Source organism: Caretta caretta, chromosome 5 (genome assembly GCF_965140235.1).
Source record: "Caretta caretta isolate rCarCar2 chromosome 5, rCarCar1.hap1, whole genome shotgun sequence".
Classification (NCBI taxonomy): Eukaryota; Metazoa; Chordata; order Testudines; family Cheloniidae; genus Caretta; species Caretta caretta.
In genome coordinates, this window is record NC_134210.1 from 46,061,367 (window position 1) to 46,075,699 (window position 14,333).

At 39.6% G+C, this 14,333-nt stretch overlaps 1 protein-coding gene across 1 annotated transcript in view; it reads right to left on the reverse strand.

Annotated features, from left to right (window-relative positions):
* Positions 1-1,865: 1,865 nt before the first annotated feature.
* Positions 1,866-14,333, reverse strand: part of SCAMP1 (secretory carrier membrane protein 1) — an 87,419-nt gene continuing 74,951 nt past the window's right edge. Inside the window, exons 8-9 of the mRNA XM_048851145.2 lie at positions 9,061-9,178; positions 1,866-6,759 (exon numbers count right to left, since the gene is read on the reverse strand). Coding sequence (XP_048707102.1) covers positions 6,595-6,759; positions 9,061-9,178 — 283 coding nt within the window. The 3' untranslated portion in view covers positions 1,866-6,594. The remainder of the gene's footprint in view (positions 6,760-9,060; positions 9,179-14,333) is intronic.

The window sequence follows — 14,333 nt, forward strand, 5'->3', positions numbered from 1 at the left end:
GGTATCTACATGGCAAAGTAAGTTTAAAAAAACCTTTCATACTGCATGTGGAAGCTGTTCCTTGAATACTTGTGCCTTCAGAGTGATGGTCCCAGAGTGAACTTCACCTAACAGAAAAGTGACAAAATCCATGCTATAAATGCATGGCCATTAGCCACCTTTAGCAATACTCAAAGACAGTAATGAGATGGAAATTCAGTTGGCCTGGCTGGGAAGGGTAGCAGAGAAGAGAGAAAGCCATATCAACCCAGCCAATTCCAGAACATGTAATTGAAATGAAAAGATGTAACACCTCTTCCTTCTATTTTGAACAAAGAATCATACATACCCCCATTGTCGAATTCTTCCCTGAGAAACATCAAAAAGCCATGCCATGGAGCTAACAGCCCTTCACCAATACTATAAAAAGTTCCCAATTGCACTGCCAGCACCCAAGGGATGGGCCAAGAACCACAACTGCAGGTAAAGTGTGTCTGACAAGCTGGCCAATGCACAGGTACTTCATATTCACTTCACTAGGCTGGTGTCAATTTTATTTATATACCTTCTTAGCAGCTTCTGCAGCAAGGCTCAAAATTCACACTTTGCAACTACCAGACTCTGAGGATTCCAAGAGCAACCGTGGCAAATTCACAGATGCCTAAAGTGTTCTGAGCCGGCTGATCACCATAACTGATGCATCTCTATCCACCCAGCTCTGGCAGTAAAACCCTCTAATCCAGAGAAGTGCTCCCTGCAGCCTAGGGACAGACACCAATGTGTTGGCCTTGTGCCCTTAAGCTAAGACAGTACAGAAGCTATAGTCCAACTCTGTTCTAGCAGTGGGCTCAATGGTCAGTCGCTCCAGCACCTTTTTCCTAGCACAATATCCAACTTCAATATCAAAAATTTGCATCTTATTTCCCAATTCAGGATGTGAAAGTTTCCTTAACTAACTGAAACATTATTATGCACAGACAGCCCATAGGCAGAAGCCAGCACAAACATACAGAAACCTCTCTTGCCCTGTCATGTACATGAATTCCTTGCTTTTGCTTCAAGAGGTGGTGTTATAACATACAATAACAAGGTTAAGGTAGTACAATAAACACTTTACCATACCCGGTCATTACCTGAGGACATACTGTATGACTAATGAAAATGTGAAAAAGTTTTAGCTAGTAACTGTCTATGCTTCTGTTAAGAACTGGCCTTAGAAACAGTTTTATTTTGGAACAAAATTGAATGCTTGCAGAGCTATTCTTCCCTAGACTTCAAATATTTCTCAGAAATGTGTCGTGATTTCCATTTTAGTGCCAATACATAGCTAAGCTATTATCCCACTCCTGAAGTAAAAGATATGTACTGTTTCCTTTGTAAATCCATCTCATTTTTCTCCAAAGCAGAAACCCTCACAAAAGCTAATTATGTTTTATTTATTTAATTTTCTTCTTTACTTGTTGGAGGGAAACATTCGACAGATGTATCTCAATTATATCTGTTCTATTCTGCCCGGTGCTTGATTTGTGAGTGGAATGTTTTCTGTTCACCTTACCAAGCCAGCTAGGACTGGTACACTGAAGAGTAAAACACATATTAGGCTCCCATAAGACAGACCACCCAGCCCCAATAAATGTTTTGAGAATTGACTACTATTTTTTTTAAAGCAGACAGTTAAACATTTCCAACAAGAATACATGTCCACACGATTGCCAGCAATAAACAAATAGTATGGAATTATTTTGACCTTATTCTTCTGAACAGCATTTATAATAATGAAAACTGAATGAAGGCTTAACTTTTTTTTAAAAATCACCCTTTAACTGCTACAAAGATGAGCAAAATCCTAGGAAGAATTAGATCTAACAATAGGAAAACAAACCTGATTGATAACTGAAACCATGTTTTATTTCACCACCATAGTGCTCAACCACAGCAATCACTGAGCTGACAGACGTACTAAGAAAATTTTCAAACAAAAAATAAAAATGGAGGCAAATACAGCGCCATTTGCAAATCTAGCCTACACACATAGATAATGTGCAGTTAAAAATCTGGTTGTTTCTGCCTCTCTCCAGAAAAAAATGTTACAGCTAATGCCTCTTTACTGACAGACAGACACAGGCAGAGAGAATGTGTGTTTTTACATGGTTTCCTAGGAAAAGACGACACTGAATATAGCCATAAAATTCTTTCCCAAGGAAGATATAGCTTTAAAGGGAAACTGTCCATCTGTATTTATTTCTGAAACTCTAGGTTTCCTGACAAAACATCCCTTACAATTTTTTAAAAAGTCAAACCATGCATCTGAAGAAGTGGGTTTTTACCCATGAAAGCTTATGCCCAAAAAATTCAGTTAGCCTTTAAAGGTGCCACCAGACTCCTCGTTTTTGTGGATACAAACTAACACAGCTACCCCTCTGATACTTGACACCATGTAAAGTTTTGTAAGTGTTTTTCTGCCTCCCTGCTGATATTTGTTTCTAAGGGTCTTAGAGAGTGCTCACCTTTCTTTCCCCTCCCCAATTCTCTGCCTTTCTGCTGCCATTTTTTTCCTGGTAAGCCTCCATGGGCAGCGCCTGGGGAGCATACAATCTCCTCAGGAGCAATGCATGACAGTTACGTAATCATTCTAATGATGAGCAAGGAAGTGCGGCTATATCATAACTGACTATACACAAAAGTGGGGTTTTTTTGCTTTTTATTTTAGCCATTTTAAATATTACTTGTATAGTATACCCAAAACTTTTTAGAGTTGAATGTGCCCCTTTCAAGAAGTTAATCTGCTGCCAAAACGTCTAAATACAGAGTAACAAAGGAAGAGGAAAACAGGGAAAATTGGTGATAGATGTGCAACTGTCTTGAACAAGTCACTTCTGATTGGAAAACTGCCTAGAAAAAATAATGGCTACATATCAGAACAAGAGAATCACTGTACTGTGCATTTGCAAAACACTATTACAGTACAATGGTCTACATCAACTGTCAAGTTAGCTGTTTACAAACCCTTAATATAAGAGGGTAATAAATCCAGTAACATACTCGACATACTAATTATATGAAACTGCAGTAGACAGCAATGTTATACCGTAACACTAGAACAGAAATAGCAGAACAAAATATTGATACAGAAGCATCAATCAGAAAACAGAAAAATAAACAGTAGCAAAACCAATATTATTTTCAGAAGTTTCATTTTACTTCCAGTAAAATCCTAGGTAAGGTTTAATACTTGTAGTTTCATTACGTACTGACAAAACACCTTTTTTTGAGAGAGAGATTTGGTTTGTTTTTAAACTTTCAATGTATAGCACATGTACAAAGTGCTGCAAGCGCTGCTGACGTTTTCCTTCATACTATTTTAGTAGCCCAAGTCTAGTCAGACTAATTTGTTATTCTGATAGTGGACAGCTTACTTTCCCATTTCAGCAGATTACAGAATTTATATACAGATTGTAAAAACCAAGTGACATTTTTATACAGAGCAGCCTTCCTGCATGTTTACCTGACCTTTAAAAAAAATCCCTATGTTTAAAACTATTCTGAGCAAACAGTATTTTTATTCTATAACCTTGTGTTAATACAATAAATATACAAAACTTGTGAACTACTCAGACATGCAACAGCAGTGGGACAGAATGAGTGTGTTTCTACAGAACCATGACATTCACTAGGATGGCAGAGCATTGTTAGTAATTTACAAAATATACAAACATCCCTCGGATAAATAAATCCAAATCCTAAATTACAGATCACTGACTATTGATATTCCAGTGTTTAAACTTCATACTTTCAACCAAATTTGCCACAATACAACAAAATGACAAATTAAGTGGGGTGCATATTGTGTTAACTGATAGACCAATACCTGTTAAGTAAAAATATTTTAACGAACATCAGCCTTCAGTTCTCAAATCTAAAATGAGAATATTTTTCCTTTGGATCAAATATTCATATATATTAATTTTGTACCATCATGCATTTTTGAGTGCAGAGGTAAACATGGTAAAAATGAAACAACCATATGTATTATATTCTGTAAGAATGTAACTAGGCACATGCCTGTCAGTTTCAAGTTGCTTTTTAATAATATCACATGCTGGTAATCTACTATTCTACAGTAAGACAATAAATTTAACTGTGAGGATGGTGTCCCTCATACCCCATGAGAAAAAGAAAAAAGCTTAATTCAGGCTAAAGATCCACCCTTAAAGGAAGTCCTTGGTACAATTTTTATATTTGGTTAAGACGACTCACTAAAGTAGGACTTGGATCTAGAGAGGCCTGAAACGTGTTAGCAGATCACAACGCAAACTGTAAAATAAAAGTTCAAATGGAACATTAAAGATCAAACAAATTTTTAAAAAAATTAAACCTCCTCTACTGACTTTCAAAAAGTGCTGGGGAAAAGCTTTAGAATGTCCCTGTTACTGTTATTTCAATTGCATTGTTTACTTCATAGTGAAGAGAATTCTATCTGGAGACAATATAATTATGAACAACAACTTCAGTATAGATCATCATATAATATGTTTTTACCATATTTATCTTTACTACTAAAATGGGATTTCGAGAAGTTAAATTACAAATTTAAGTTGTACTTGTAATTTATTTACAGGGACTTACGTATGCAAGTGCTACGCTGCTCAAGGTATTAAGTTGACAACGGGTATTTTTAAAAATGGTCTTATTTTACAATATCCATAAATTGAAGTGAGAAGAATTCCTCTATCAAACCCAAGCCACATTCAGGACATGAGGCCCTCTCTGGGCTTGTCTACACTCAAAATGCTGCAGCTGCACTGCTTCAGGAGAGGTTCTCCTGTCAGCATAGGCACTCCATCTCTCCAAAAGGTAGTAGCTAGGTTGACAGGAGAATTCACCCATTGACCTAGCACTGTCTATACTAGGAAATTAGGTCCGTTTCACTGCATCACTCAAGGATGTGGATTTTTCACACCCGAGCAACAGTTATACCAACCAAATGTCCTAGTATACACTAGGCCTTTATAATTTTAAGGTTCAATCTTGCAAACCCTTATTCATATGAGCAGTCACACTGATTTCAGTGAAAGCATTTAGGTAAGATTTGGGGATCAGGTCCTTAGTGATCTCACTTTCTGAAACTGGCATTTTACGATTTTAAACTTAGTCCAAAGTGCTACATATACTATCATTCAACCAACCAACCTACCTAGGAATTTCAAATGGCCTTAAATAGACAGCAACATGATTTTGAAGCAAGAGCTGATTAGGATTTGGAAAATTACTATGCTAAGTTCCAGCATGAATCACGGTGCATCACAGCATCAGTTTAATCTATTAGAAAGACCTTCATTTCAACAATGTGAATGTATTTAATTGTATTCTCTCTTAATGGAAATAAAAAATATTTCACTTTTCCAACTCAAAATAGTTAAGAATCTTTCATTATTCAGCTTGAATCAAATCACACATGAAGGCTGAGGTGCGTTAAAAAGAATTCAAGTATGTGTGCCACAGTTTAAAAAGTTTGATTAGAGAAAATATTCCTGTAAAAAAATTCAGATTTTTGGACAAGCAGTAAATAGAGTGACTGACCAAGCTATAGATTTAGTACCACTGGTAAACACTAACTGACATTGGAAAAAAAAGAAAAATCCAACAATCCCTCCCACACACACACCCCCCACAAAAATTTCACTGCATTTAAAAGGGGGCAAACAGCTGGTTATGGAACTATTCTAAAGGTTGATAATTTTTCCGATAACAGAATGTGTTTTTCAGACATAAAACTGAAATTAAAAACAACAAATATAATCATTTAGCTCTTTGATCAAAACCATCAGTTAACTTCTCTTAACTGTACATGGCATTACACATTCTGGCAGCGAGAATGTCTATGCAATAGCCATTTCTGATTTAGAAGAAAGTATGCCATGAAAACGGATACAAACCAACACTATAATCATAAGTGGTACAGATAAATCCTGGACCAAAACACTAATTCAGCATGGCCAAATATCTCAACAATATTCATGCAAACTTGTAGATTTATATAAAAAAAACCTACTGCCCTAAAAAAAAATTTACATTATCTACCATACTTGTATCTGTCCATCAGCTGCTTAAACTGCCACAGCAGTAGCCAAATCTAAGTCTCAAACTATCAGTCTACTTCTTACAGTAGAAACAGGGAAACAGGCTCTCAGGAACAAAAATAACTGCTCCAAAGTGCTTTCCTTAAGTTAAAACAAAAAAAGATTCCAGAGTGAAATACTAAAAAAACCCCTGTAAATACATTTAACTGATCACAGAAAGTACCATATCAATTTCAGATCCATTGCTGAAGTTTCCACCAAAATATTGCTCCTCCAGAAAATATGGAGAATTATATATCTAGAGTGTACTTAACTTTTTAAAGAGGGCAAAGAAGGTTGGCTGTGGGTTTTTTTGTTTTGATAAATAAACGTATAAAGGAATAAAACAAGAATTTTTTTCCTGTTTTAGCCCATGCACAGCTGAAGGAGAGACATACATGCTGTGTGTATTTTGAACGCAAGTCTTTAGGAATAGAATTAATAAGATGGAAAATAAAGTATAGTCAAAGAGAACTGTAGTGATTTTTGTATTTCACTAAATTTGGTTACCCTTGAAAGCATTTTGAGCTGCACTAGTTGCTGCTGTAGATGCTGCATTTGCTGCAGCTGTTTGTACAGTTTTGTTGGACATCACACCAGTTGCAAACTCTTGCTGAGCTTTCTCAAAACTAGCACCGGTTGTGCGGTATAAGCCGTGCACCTAAGACAGGAAGGGAGAGGAGAGAAACAAAAGTTAATGGAACGATCATAACACTTTTTATCTATATTTGTAGGTGCCATATCAAAAGTCATTAGACAAATTAAATGAATAGAGTGATGGGGAAATTTGATTCTGTTGCCTGCTTGCAGCTGTATGGAGGATAATCAAACAGGTGAACTTTAGTCCCCAGCATCAACAGCAAACATTTGTTGATGTTTTACACCTATGTGCCTTTTAATTGGCATTAAAATAGTAAAATCCTAAACAATTAAAAAATGGAAATATATCAATACAGAAAACCACCTAGTGCAACATTCGACATTAAGTGACAATCAAAATTAAACACTTTAAAAGAAAAGAAGAAGAAATGCTCTTTATGGAAAGTATACTTTAGTCTGCTGTGGTAGCAGGTTTGGCAGCATGAGGCAAATTGCTTAGTTGGGTTAAGATGACTTCATACTGACTGTTTGAAGGAAAGGAGCTTTTGACATGGAAGAGGAGTGCTTCCCAAGAGATGCAGTGAGAGCAATGGGGAAAAATTTATCCCCTGAGCTTCCCCAGGTAATACTGGCAAAACGTTTTTTTCTACTGCTCAGAAACCAGCTATCTATATAAAAAAAATAGGACCTGGCTCTAGCCCATGTTTCTAGCCTGGAGTTGCTTAAGGAATCAGTCTCATCCATGCTCTGACCTTGTCAACACCTTCCCTCTTCCTTCCAATCCACATTTGCAGCCGCTCACCCTAAATCAGTTAAAAGAAAAGGAGTACTTGTGGCACCTTAGAGACTAACCAATTTATTTGAGCATGAGCTTTCGTGAGCTACAGCTCACTTCATCAGATCTGATGAAGTGAGCTGTAGCTCACGAAAGCTCAAGCTCAAATAAATTGGTTAGTCTCTAAGGTGCCACAAGTACTCCTTTTCTTTTTGCGAATACAGACTAACACGGCTGTTCCTCTGAAACTAAATCAGTTAAGTATTCCTCCAGTTACTATAAAACACCATCCCTCCTCCTGTTGATTCCCTATTAGATATGAAGACAGAGGGAACATCATCTTTCCTTCAGTGAAGCTTATGAAGGTTTAAGTTCCATCTAATTTGGCTTCTCTCATAAATGTTATTCCATATCAATAAAGATGTAAATAGCTCATGCAAGATGTAAATGTTATTCCATATCAATAAAGATGTAAATAGCTCATGTCCAGATAATCATGTATTCCTGAGGAACCCAACTGTGTGTGGGAGAGAACTGAGTGTGACAGATCAGTGCCATGAGGAACAGCAGGATAGGAGAAAGGGAAACTCATTTTAAAAAGTTATAGCACAGAAATGGGTTATGCTCTTGGAAGGGAAGAAGATAACCACTCGATCTCTCTCTCTGCCATGCCACCTCTGAACTTCTTCCCAAATACCAGCAGGACAGAATCCTTTAAGGATGGCTGAAATCCCCAAAAGATGACCATCCCTTAAAGATAAGGTAGGAAAACTAGAATGATAACAGAGAGGTCGCCCCTGTATGCATCTGAACACCACATATCTTATTTGGGTATTTTGTGTGTCTAAGTTTATGCCTTCTGTATAGAAGGCAAACAAGAAGGAACTGGGTTCTACGAACTATATCCTGATCTAGGAAATATTTCTACAGTGCATCTTTCTTAGGAATTTTTATAGCACTTATCACTAGAGTATCTGAGAATGCAATTTTTCAAATGTGGGTGCCTAAAGCTAGGATGCTAAATAAAGGTGGCCTGATTTTCAAGGGTGCAGAGCACCTGCAGCTCCTACTGACTTCCAAAGGGATATGGCTTCAAGAACAGATGAAAATTACTCAGCATGTCTGAAAATCAGGCCATTTATTTAATAGTCTGATTAGTCACCCCATGTTGCAAAATTACAACCAGAGTGCCTGGCACCTCAGTGCAGTGTGTCCTGTCCTTCCACTGGGGCAGGTTTTGTCACAGTCTCTTCTCTCTCCACCACTTCCTGTCTTTACTATCCCCACACTCAAATCCCCCCCTGATAATTTCAGTTTGCACAGACTAAATAGTGTCTTTGTTTTACACAATACACACACACACACAGGCAATATCTTTTGTCTCTGTGGAAACACAAGCAAAAAGATATTACAGAAATGCAGTCAGTACAGGTAAAGCAAAGCACGAAGAGATCTATAGGAATATCACCTAAATCAATCAACTGTGAAGATGCAGGAGAGGACTTCCCTAAAGCAGAAAATTAAAATCTAGATCAGGGAACAGTGGAGTAAGTGGAAGTGTGAAATAGTAAAAACAAAGCAACTTACCTTTTTAAACATAACTAGTGAGATGACAGCAGATGCTGTGAAAAGTGCTGTTATGATTATCATCATAATGCCAACAGGAATACTCTCGTTAAGCCCAGTCAGAGATGAAATCCATCCACTAAAGAAAACAATGACAAACTTTATTACAGTGGTGCACTATATATATATTTCCTTTTAAAGAAACCTTTGTAACCTTCTGGTTCTGTTCTGACTTGAGAAAAGTAATGAAAATTATAAAATGTAAACGTGGTCAGCTTTATAAAGTAATTTAGAAGTTCAGTTCCTAAATTATGTAGTCTTAAAGCTAGGGCATGTCTACACTACAAACTTTTGCCAATGTAAGTTACATCTGCATAAAGCTGCCGCAGTTAGTATATCGTTTGTGCACATGCATACTCACCAGGAGTGCTTGTGTCGATACACAGTGCGGAGCAGCAGGGGTAGGTCTTCCAGTGTGCAACTCACCACTGTCCAGCACAATGTCTTTTGGGAACTTTTGGCAATGGATGTGGGGGGGCAAACAGAAGAGTGTCATGCAGGACTGACTGGAACTCTGGGGCCAAGTCCCCATCATGCACTTTTCTCCACTCCATAATGCCATGTCTATCCCATAATTTTCATGCCTACTTTGAAAAATCCCACAAACCCATGTGGAACTTGTCACTGTCCGCCATTACCGACAGTAGCATGGAGCCTACACTGCTCTACACTACTGTCACAAGCACTACAAGAACAGGCTGCATGATCCTCTGGCATTTACAGAGCCACAAGAAGAGCTATGGGGAACATGACGATTTCCCGGAAGACAGACTGCTATGGGACATAGAGCAAACCAATTCAAAGATTGTTCATGGCATTCATGGAACAGCTGCAAACGGTGGAGTGCCACTTCTGGGCCCGAGAAATGGGCACTGACTGGTGGGACTGCATCATAACACAGGCTTGGGATGATGAGCAGCCGCTGCAGAATGTCTGGATGCGCAAAGCCACACTCCTGGATCTGTGTACTGAGCTCACGCAAGCAGTCCAGTGTGGGGACACCAGAACGAGAGCTGCATTGATAGTGGAGAAGCAGGTGGTGATCACGCTGTGGAAACTTGCAATGCTGGATGACTGGAAAAAGTCTAATGTAGTGCCCATCTTTAAAAAAGGGAAGGAGGAGGATCCTGGGAAATACAGGCCAGTCAGCCTCACCTCAGTCCCTGGAAAAATCATGGAGCAGGCCCTCAAGGAATCAATTCTGAGGCACTTAGAGGAGAGGAAAGTGATCAGGAACAGTCAGCATAGATTCACCAAGGGCAAGTCATGCCTGACTAATCTAATTGCCTTCTATGACGAGATAACTGGCTCTGTGGATGAGGGGAAAGCAGTGGACGTTTTGTTCCTTGACTTTAGCAAAGCTTTTGACATGATCTCCCACAGTATTCTTGCCAGCAAGTTAAAGAAGTATGGGGTGGATGAATGGACTATAAGGTGGATAGAAAGTTGGCTAGATTGTCAGGCTCAACGGGTAGTGATCAATGGCTCCATGTCTAGTTGGCAGCCGGTATCAAGTGGAATGCCCAAAGGGTTGGTCCTCGGGCCGGTTTTGTTCAATATCTTCATAAATGATCTGGAGGATGGTGTGGATTGCACCCTCAGCAAGTTTGCAGATGACACTAAACTGGGAGGAGAGGTAGATACTGGAGGGTAGGGATAGGATACAGAGGGACCTAGACAAATTCGAGGATTGGGCCAAAAGAAATCTGATGAGGTTCAACAAGGACAAGCGCAGAGTCCTGCACTTAGGATGGAAGAATCCAATGCACCGCTACAGACTAGGGACCAAATGGCTAGGCAGCAGTTCTGCAGAAAAGGACCTATGGGTGACAGTGGACGAGAAGCTGGATATGAGTCAACAGTGTGCCCTTGTTGCCAAGAAGGCCAATGGCATTTTGGGATGTATAAGTAGGGGCACTGCCAGCAGATCGAGGGACGTGATCGTTCCCCCCTATTCGACATTGGTGAGGCCTCATCTGGAGTACTGTGTCCAGTTTTGGGTCCCACACCACAAGAAGGATATGGAAAAATTGGAAAACGTCCAGTGGAGGGCAACAAAAATGATTAGGGGACCGGAACACATGACTTATGAGGAGAGGCTGAGGGAACTGGGATTGTTTAGTCTGCAGAAGAGAAGAATGAGGGGGATTTGATAGCTGCTTTCAACTACCTGAAAGAGGATGGATCTAGACCGTTCTCAGTGGTAGCAGATGACAGAACAAGGAGTAAAGGTCTCAAGTTGCAGTGGGGGAGGTTTAGGTTGGATATTAGGAAAATCTTTTTCACTAGGAGGGTGGTGAAATACTGGAATGCGTTACCTAGGGAGGTGGTAGAATCTCCTTCCTTAGAAGTTTTTAAGGTCAAGCTTGAAAAAACCCTGGCTGGGATGATTTAGTTGGGGATTGGTCCTGCTTTGAGCAGGGGGTTGGACTAGATGACCTCCTGAGGTCCCTACCAACCCTGATATTCTATGATTCTATGATTGCTACCTGTCCGTGGTAAATCATTTTGGAGTTGGAAAATCCACTGTGGGGGCCATAGTCATGCAAGTGTGCAGGGCCATTAATCATCTCCTGCTGCACAGGACTGTAACTATCACCAACATGCAGGACATAAGAGATGGATTTGTAGCAATGAGATTTCCAAACTGCGGTGGCATGATAGCAACACACATATCCCTATTTTGACACCAGACCCCCTTGCCACAAAGTACATCAACAGAAAGGGCTATTTTTCTGTGGTTACACAAGCGCTGGTGGATAACCTTGGACACTTCACTGACATCAGTGTTGGCTGGTCAGAGAAGGTGCATGATGTTTGCATCTTTAAGAACACAGGACTGTTCAGAGAGCTACAAGCAAGGACTTTCTTTCCCAACTGGCGGACTACCACTGGCGATATAGAAATGCCAACAGTGATCCCAAGGACCCCACCTACCCTTTACTCTTCTGGCTCATGAAGTAATACACCAGCCATCTGGACAGCACCAAAGAAAGATTCGAGTACCATCTCAGCAGGTACAAAATTACAGTTGAATGTGCTTTTGGTAGATTGAAGGGGAAATGGTGTTGTTTACTCCCAAGACGATCTCAGTGAGAAAAATATCCCAATGGGTACAGCTGCCTGGAGTTCACAATTGTTACCAGAGCAGTCAGTGTTGAGCATTGTGGGAGAGCTGCTAGAGGACTGGTGGAGTCGACACAAGTAATGTGTTGTCTACATCTCTGCTGCATCAACCTCAGTACATTGATCATGACTCAACACTGCACGTGGAGGTAGTGTTACTATATCAGCATAATGGAGAACTTACATCGGTGGGAGAAAAATTTAAGTGTAGAAACATGCACAACTAGGTCAGTGCAAGGCAGCTTATGTTGACATAATTTTGTAGTGTAGATGAGGTCTTAAGACTAAAAAAAACTTTTCAGATTTTTAGACAGGATGTTACTTTTTTTTAAACTCTTAATGAAGAATGGTGAAATATAAATTCACATAAAGAACTGTTTATCTATTCTCTGATCAACAAAATGTTTAAAAAAACACACCAGATTATTTTACTGAATAGCATTAAACTAGTTTGCAGCAGTATAACTAAAGAAACAAAGGATTGATGAAAATGCTGGTAATGTCAACAAGCCCCTGTCTGACAGTTTCCTGCCTTTCTTCTTAACTACTGAGCCCTTAGGGTGGTCATCCTCATTGAGGGCAGCATGGCTTTAATTCCATTGCATTCACTGAAAGAGAGTATCTTTTCCAAGAGCAGCCTCCCTTCCACTTGCTAAGGTTTTGAGGAAATGGCAGCCACCGTAACTCATGGCAGTCTGTGGCTTCACTCCTACTGAAAAACATGGAACACAGGGGAGAGCTTTTCAAGGGGCTGTCTCATTCACATGCAACCACTACATTAGAGATAGCATCACTGAAGTGAAAAAGAATTTCTCACCAAAATAAACTGGATAATCTTATGGTAAAACAAAGTAATTTGAAACTAAAGTTAACGTCGGTCTCTGCAATCTCAATTGTAGACTTTTTTTTATGAACAGCGAAAACCAGGTAATGGACAATATAATGCAAAACTCAAAATCACAAAAGTCAGGAAATAAAGAGTGCACCTACATACCTACATGTCACCTTATCATAAATATACACCCCACAGACACTCACAAGCACATGCTGTCCATTCCCCTAACAAGCAAATCAACCGTAATCAACCACAGTCACTAAGGTCATATCCATACAACATTAAATTCTGCCTTCTGTATACTATAGTATTATCAACCTCAAGAGACCAAAAATAATGATTCAGACTTAAACAAAAACCCCACCACAATATAGTTTGGGCCAAAAAAATCATATGAATTTAAAAAAAAAACAGTTTTGTTTTGTTTTTTTTGGAAAGGGGGGCGTCTGCCTTGATTTTTTAACTCCCCCTTCCTATATCCTCTGTGTGTGTGACAATTAGTGTTGTCCAGTTCCCCAAATTTATTGGGCAAGCTAACTTTGTTCCTACTGAAGAAACCTCTTCAGTGGAGCACCCTAGCCCCATCCTCATCAGTTCTGCATCCCCAGCCTCCTCTCTGCGCCTCTTGGTTCTCTTCACTCTTCTCAACCTTTTCCAGGCTTAGGAGGTGGGGCAGCTCTAGAAGCTCTTTGCCCCTTCCTAGGTAAGGTGCTTCATGGAGACAGAGGGGAGGAGCAGAGAAACCATTCCACAGGCTGCTCACAGGAAGGAAAGAAGGAGTGGTGCCACTCTGAGATGCTGGGCTCTTTAGCACCCCCCCCCTGCCCAGTGAAAATGGCTTGGGGGGAGGGAGGGGGAGAGAACTCAGTAGCAGTTGATTGATTATTCTGCCCCAGGAGGTGGGAAAGTGGGGCAGACAGCCAATCAGAGGACTTAAATTCACTAGCAGGTTGGAGCTTCTTACTTCATTGCAAGATTGGCTCCAGCCCCAGCCAAAATTATCTTGAAAAAAAATCTCAGCACTGTGAAAAAACTTGCAGGTCTCCTGGTTAAGAATATATATAATGAGATGATCAAATCCATACTGTTAGTGACACACTGCTAAAAGAACTTCAATGGCAAACAAAAAAAGTAACATATTATATATACAAGTTGTTATAAATGCTTACACTTCCAAAGAGGAAAAAAACTCAGCCTCAAATATAGAAACAGTAGGAAATGGATTAATCTCACACGAACACTGGCAAACAGAGAAGAATTAACCATTGTCACA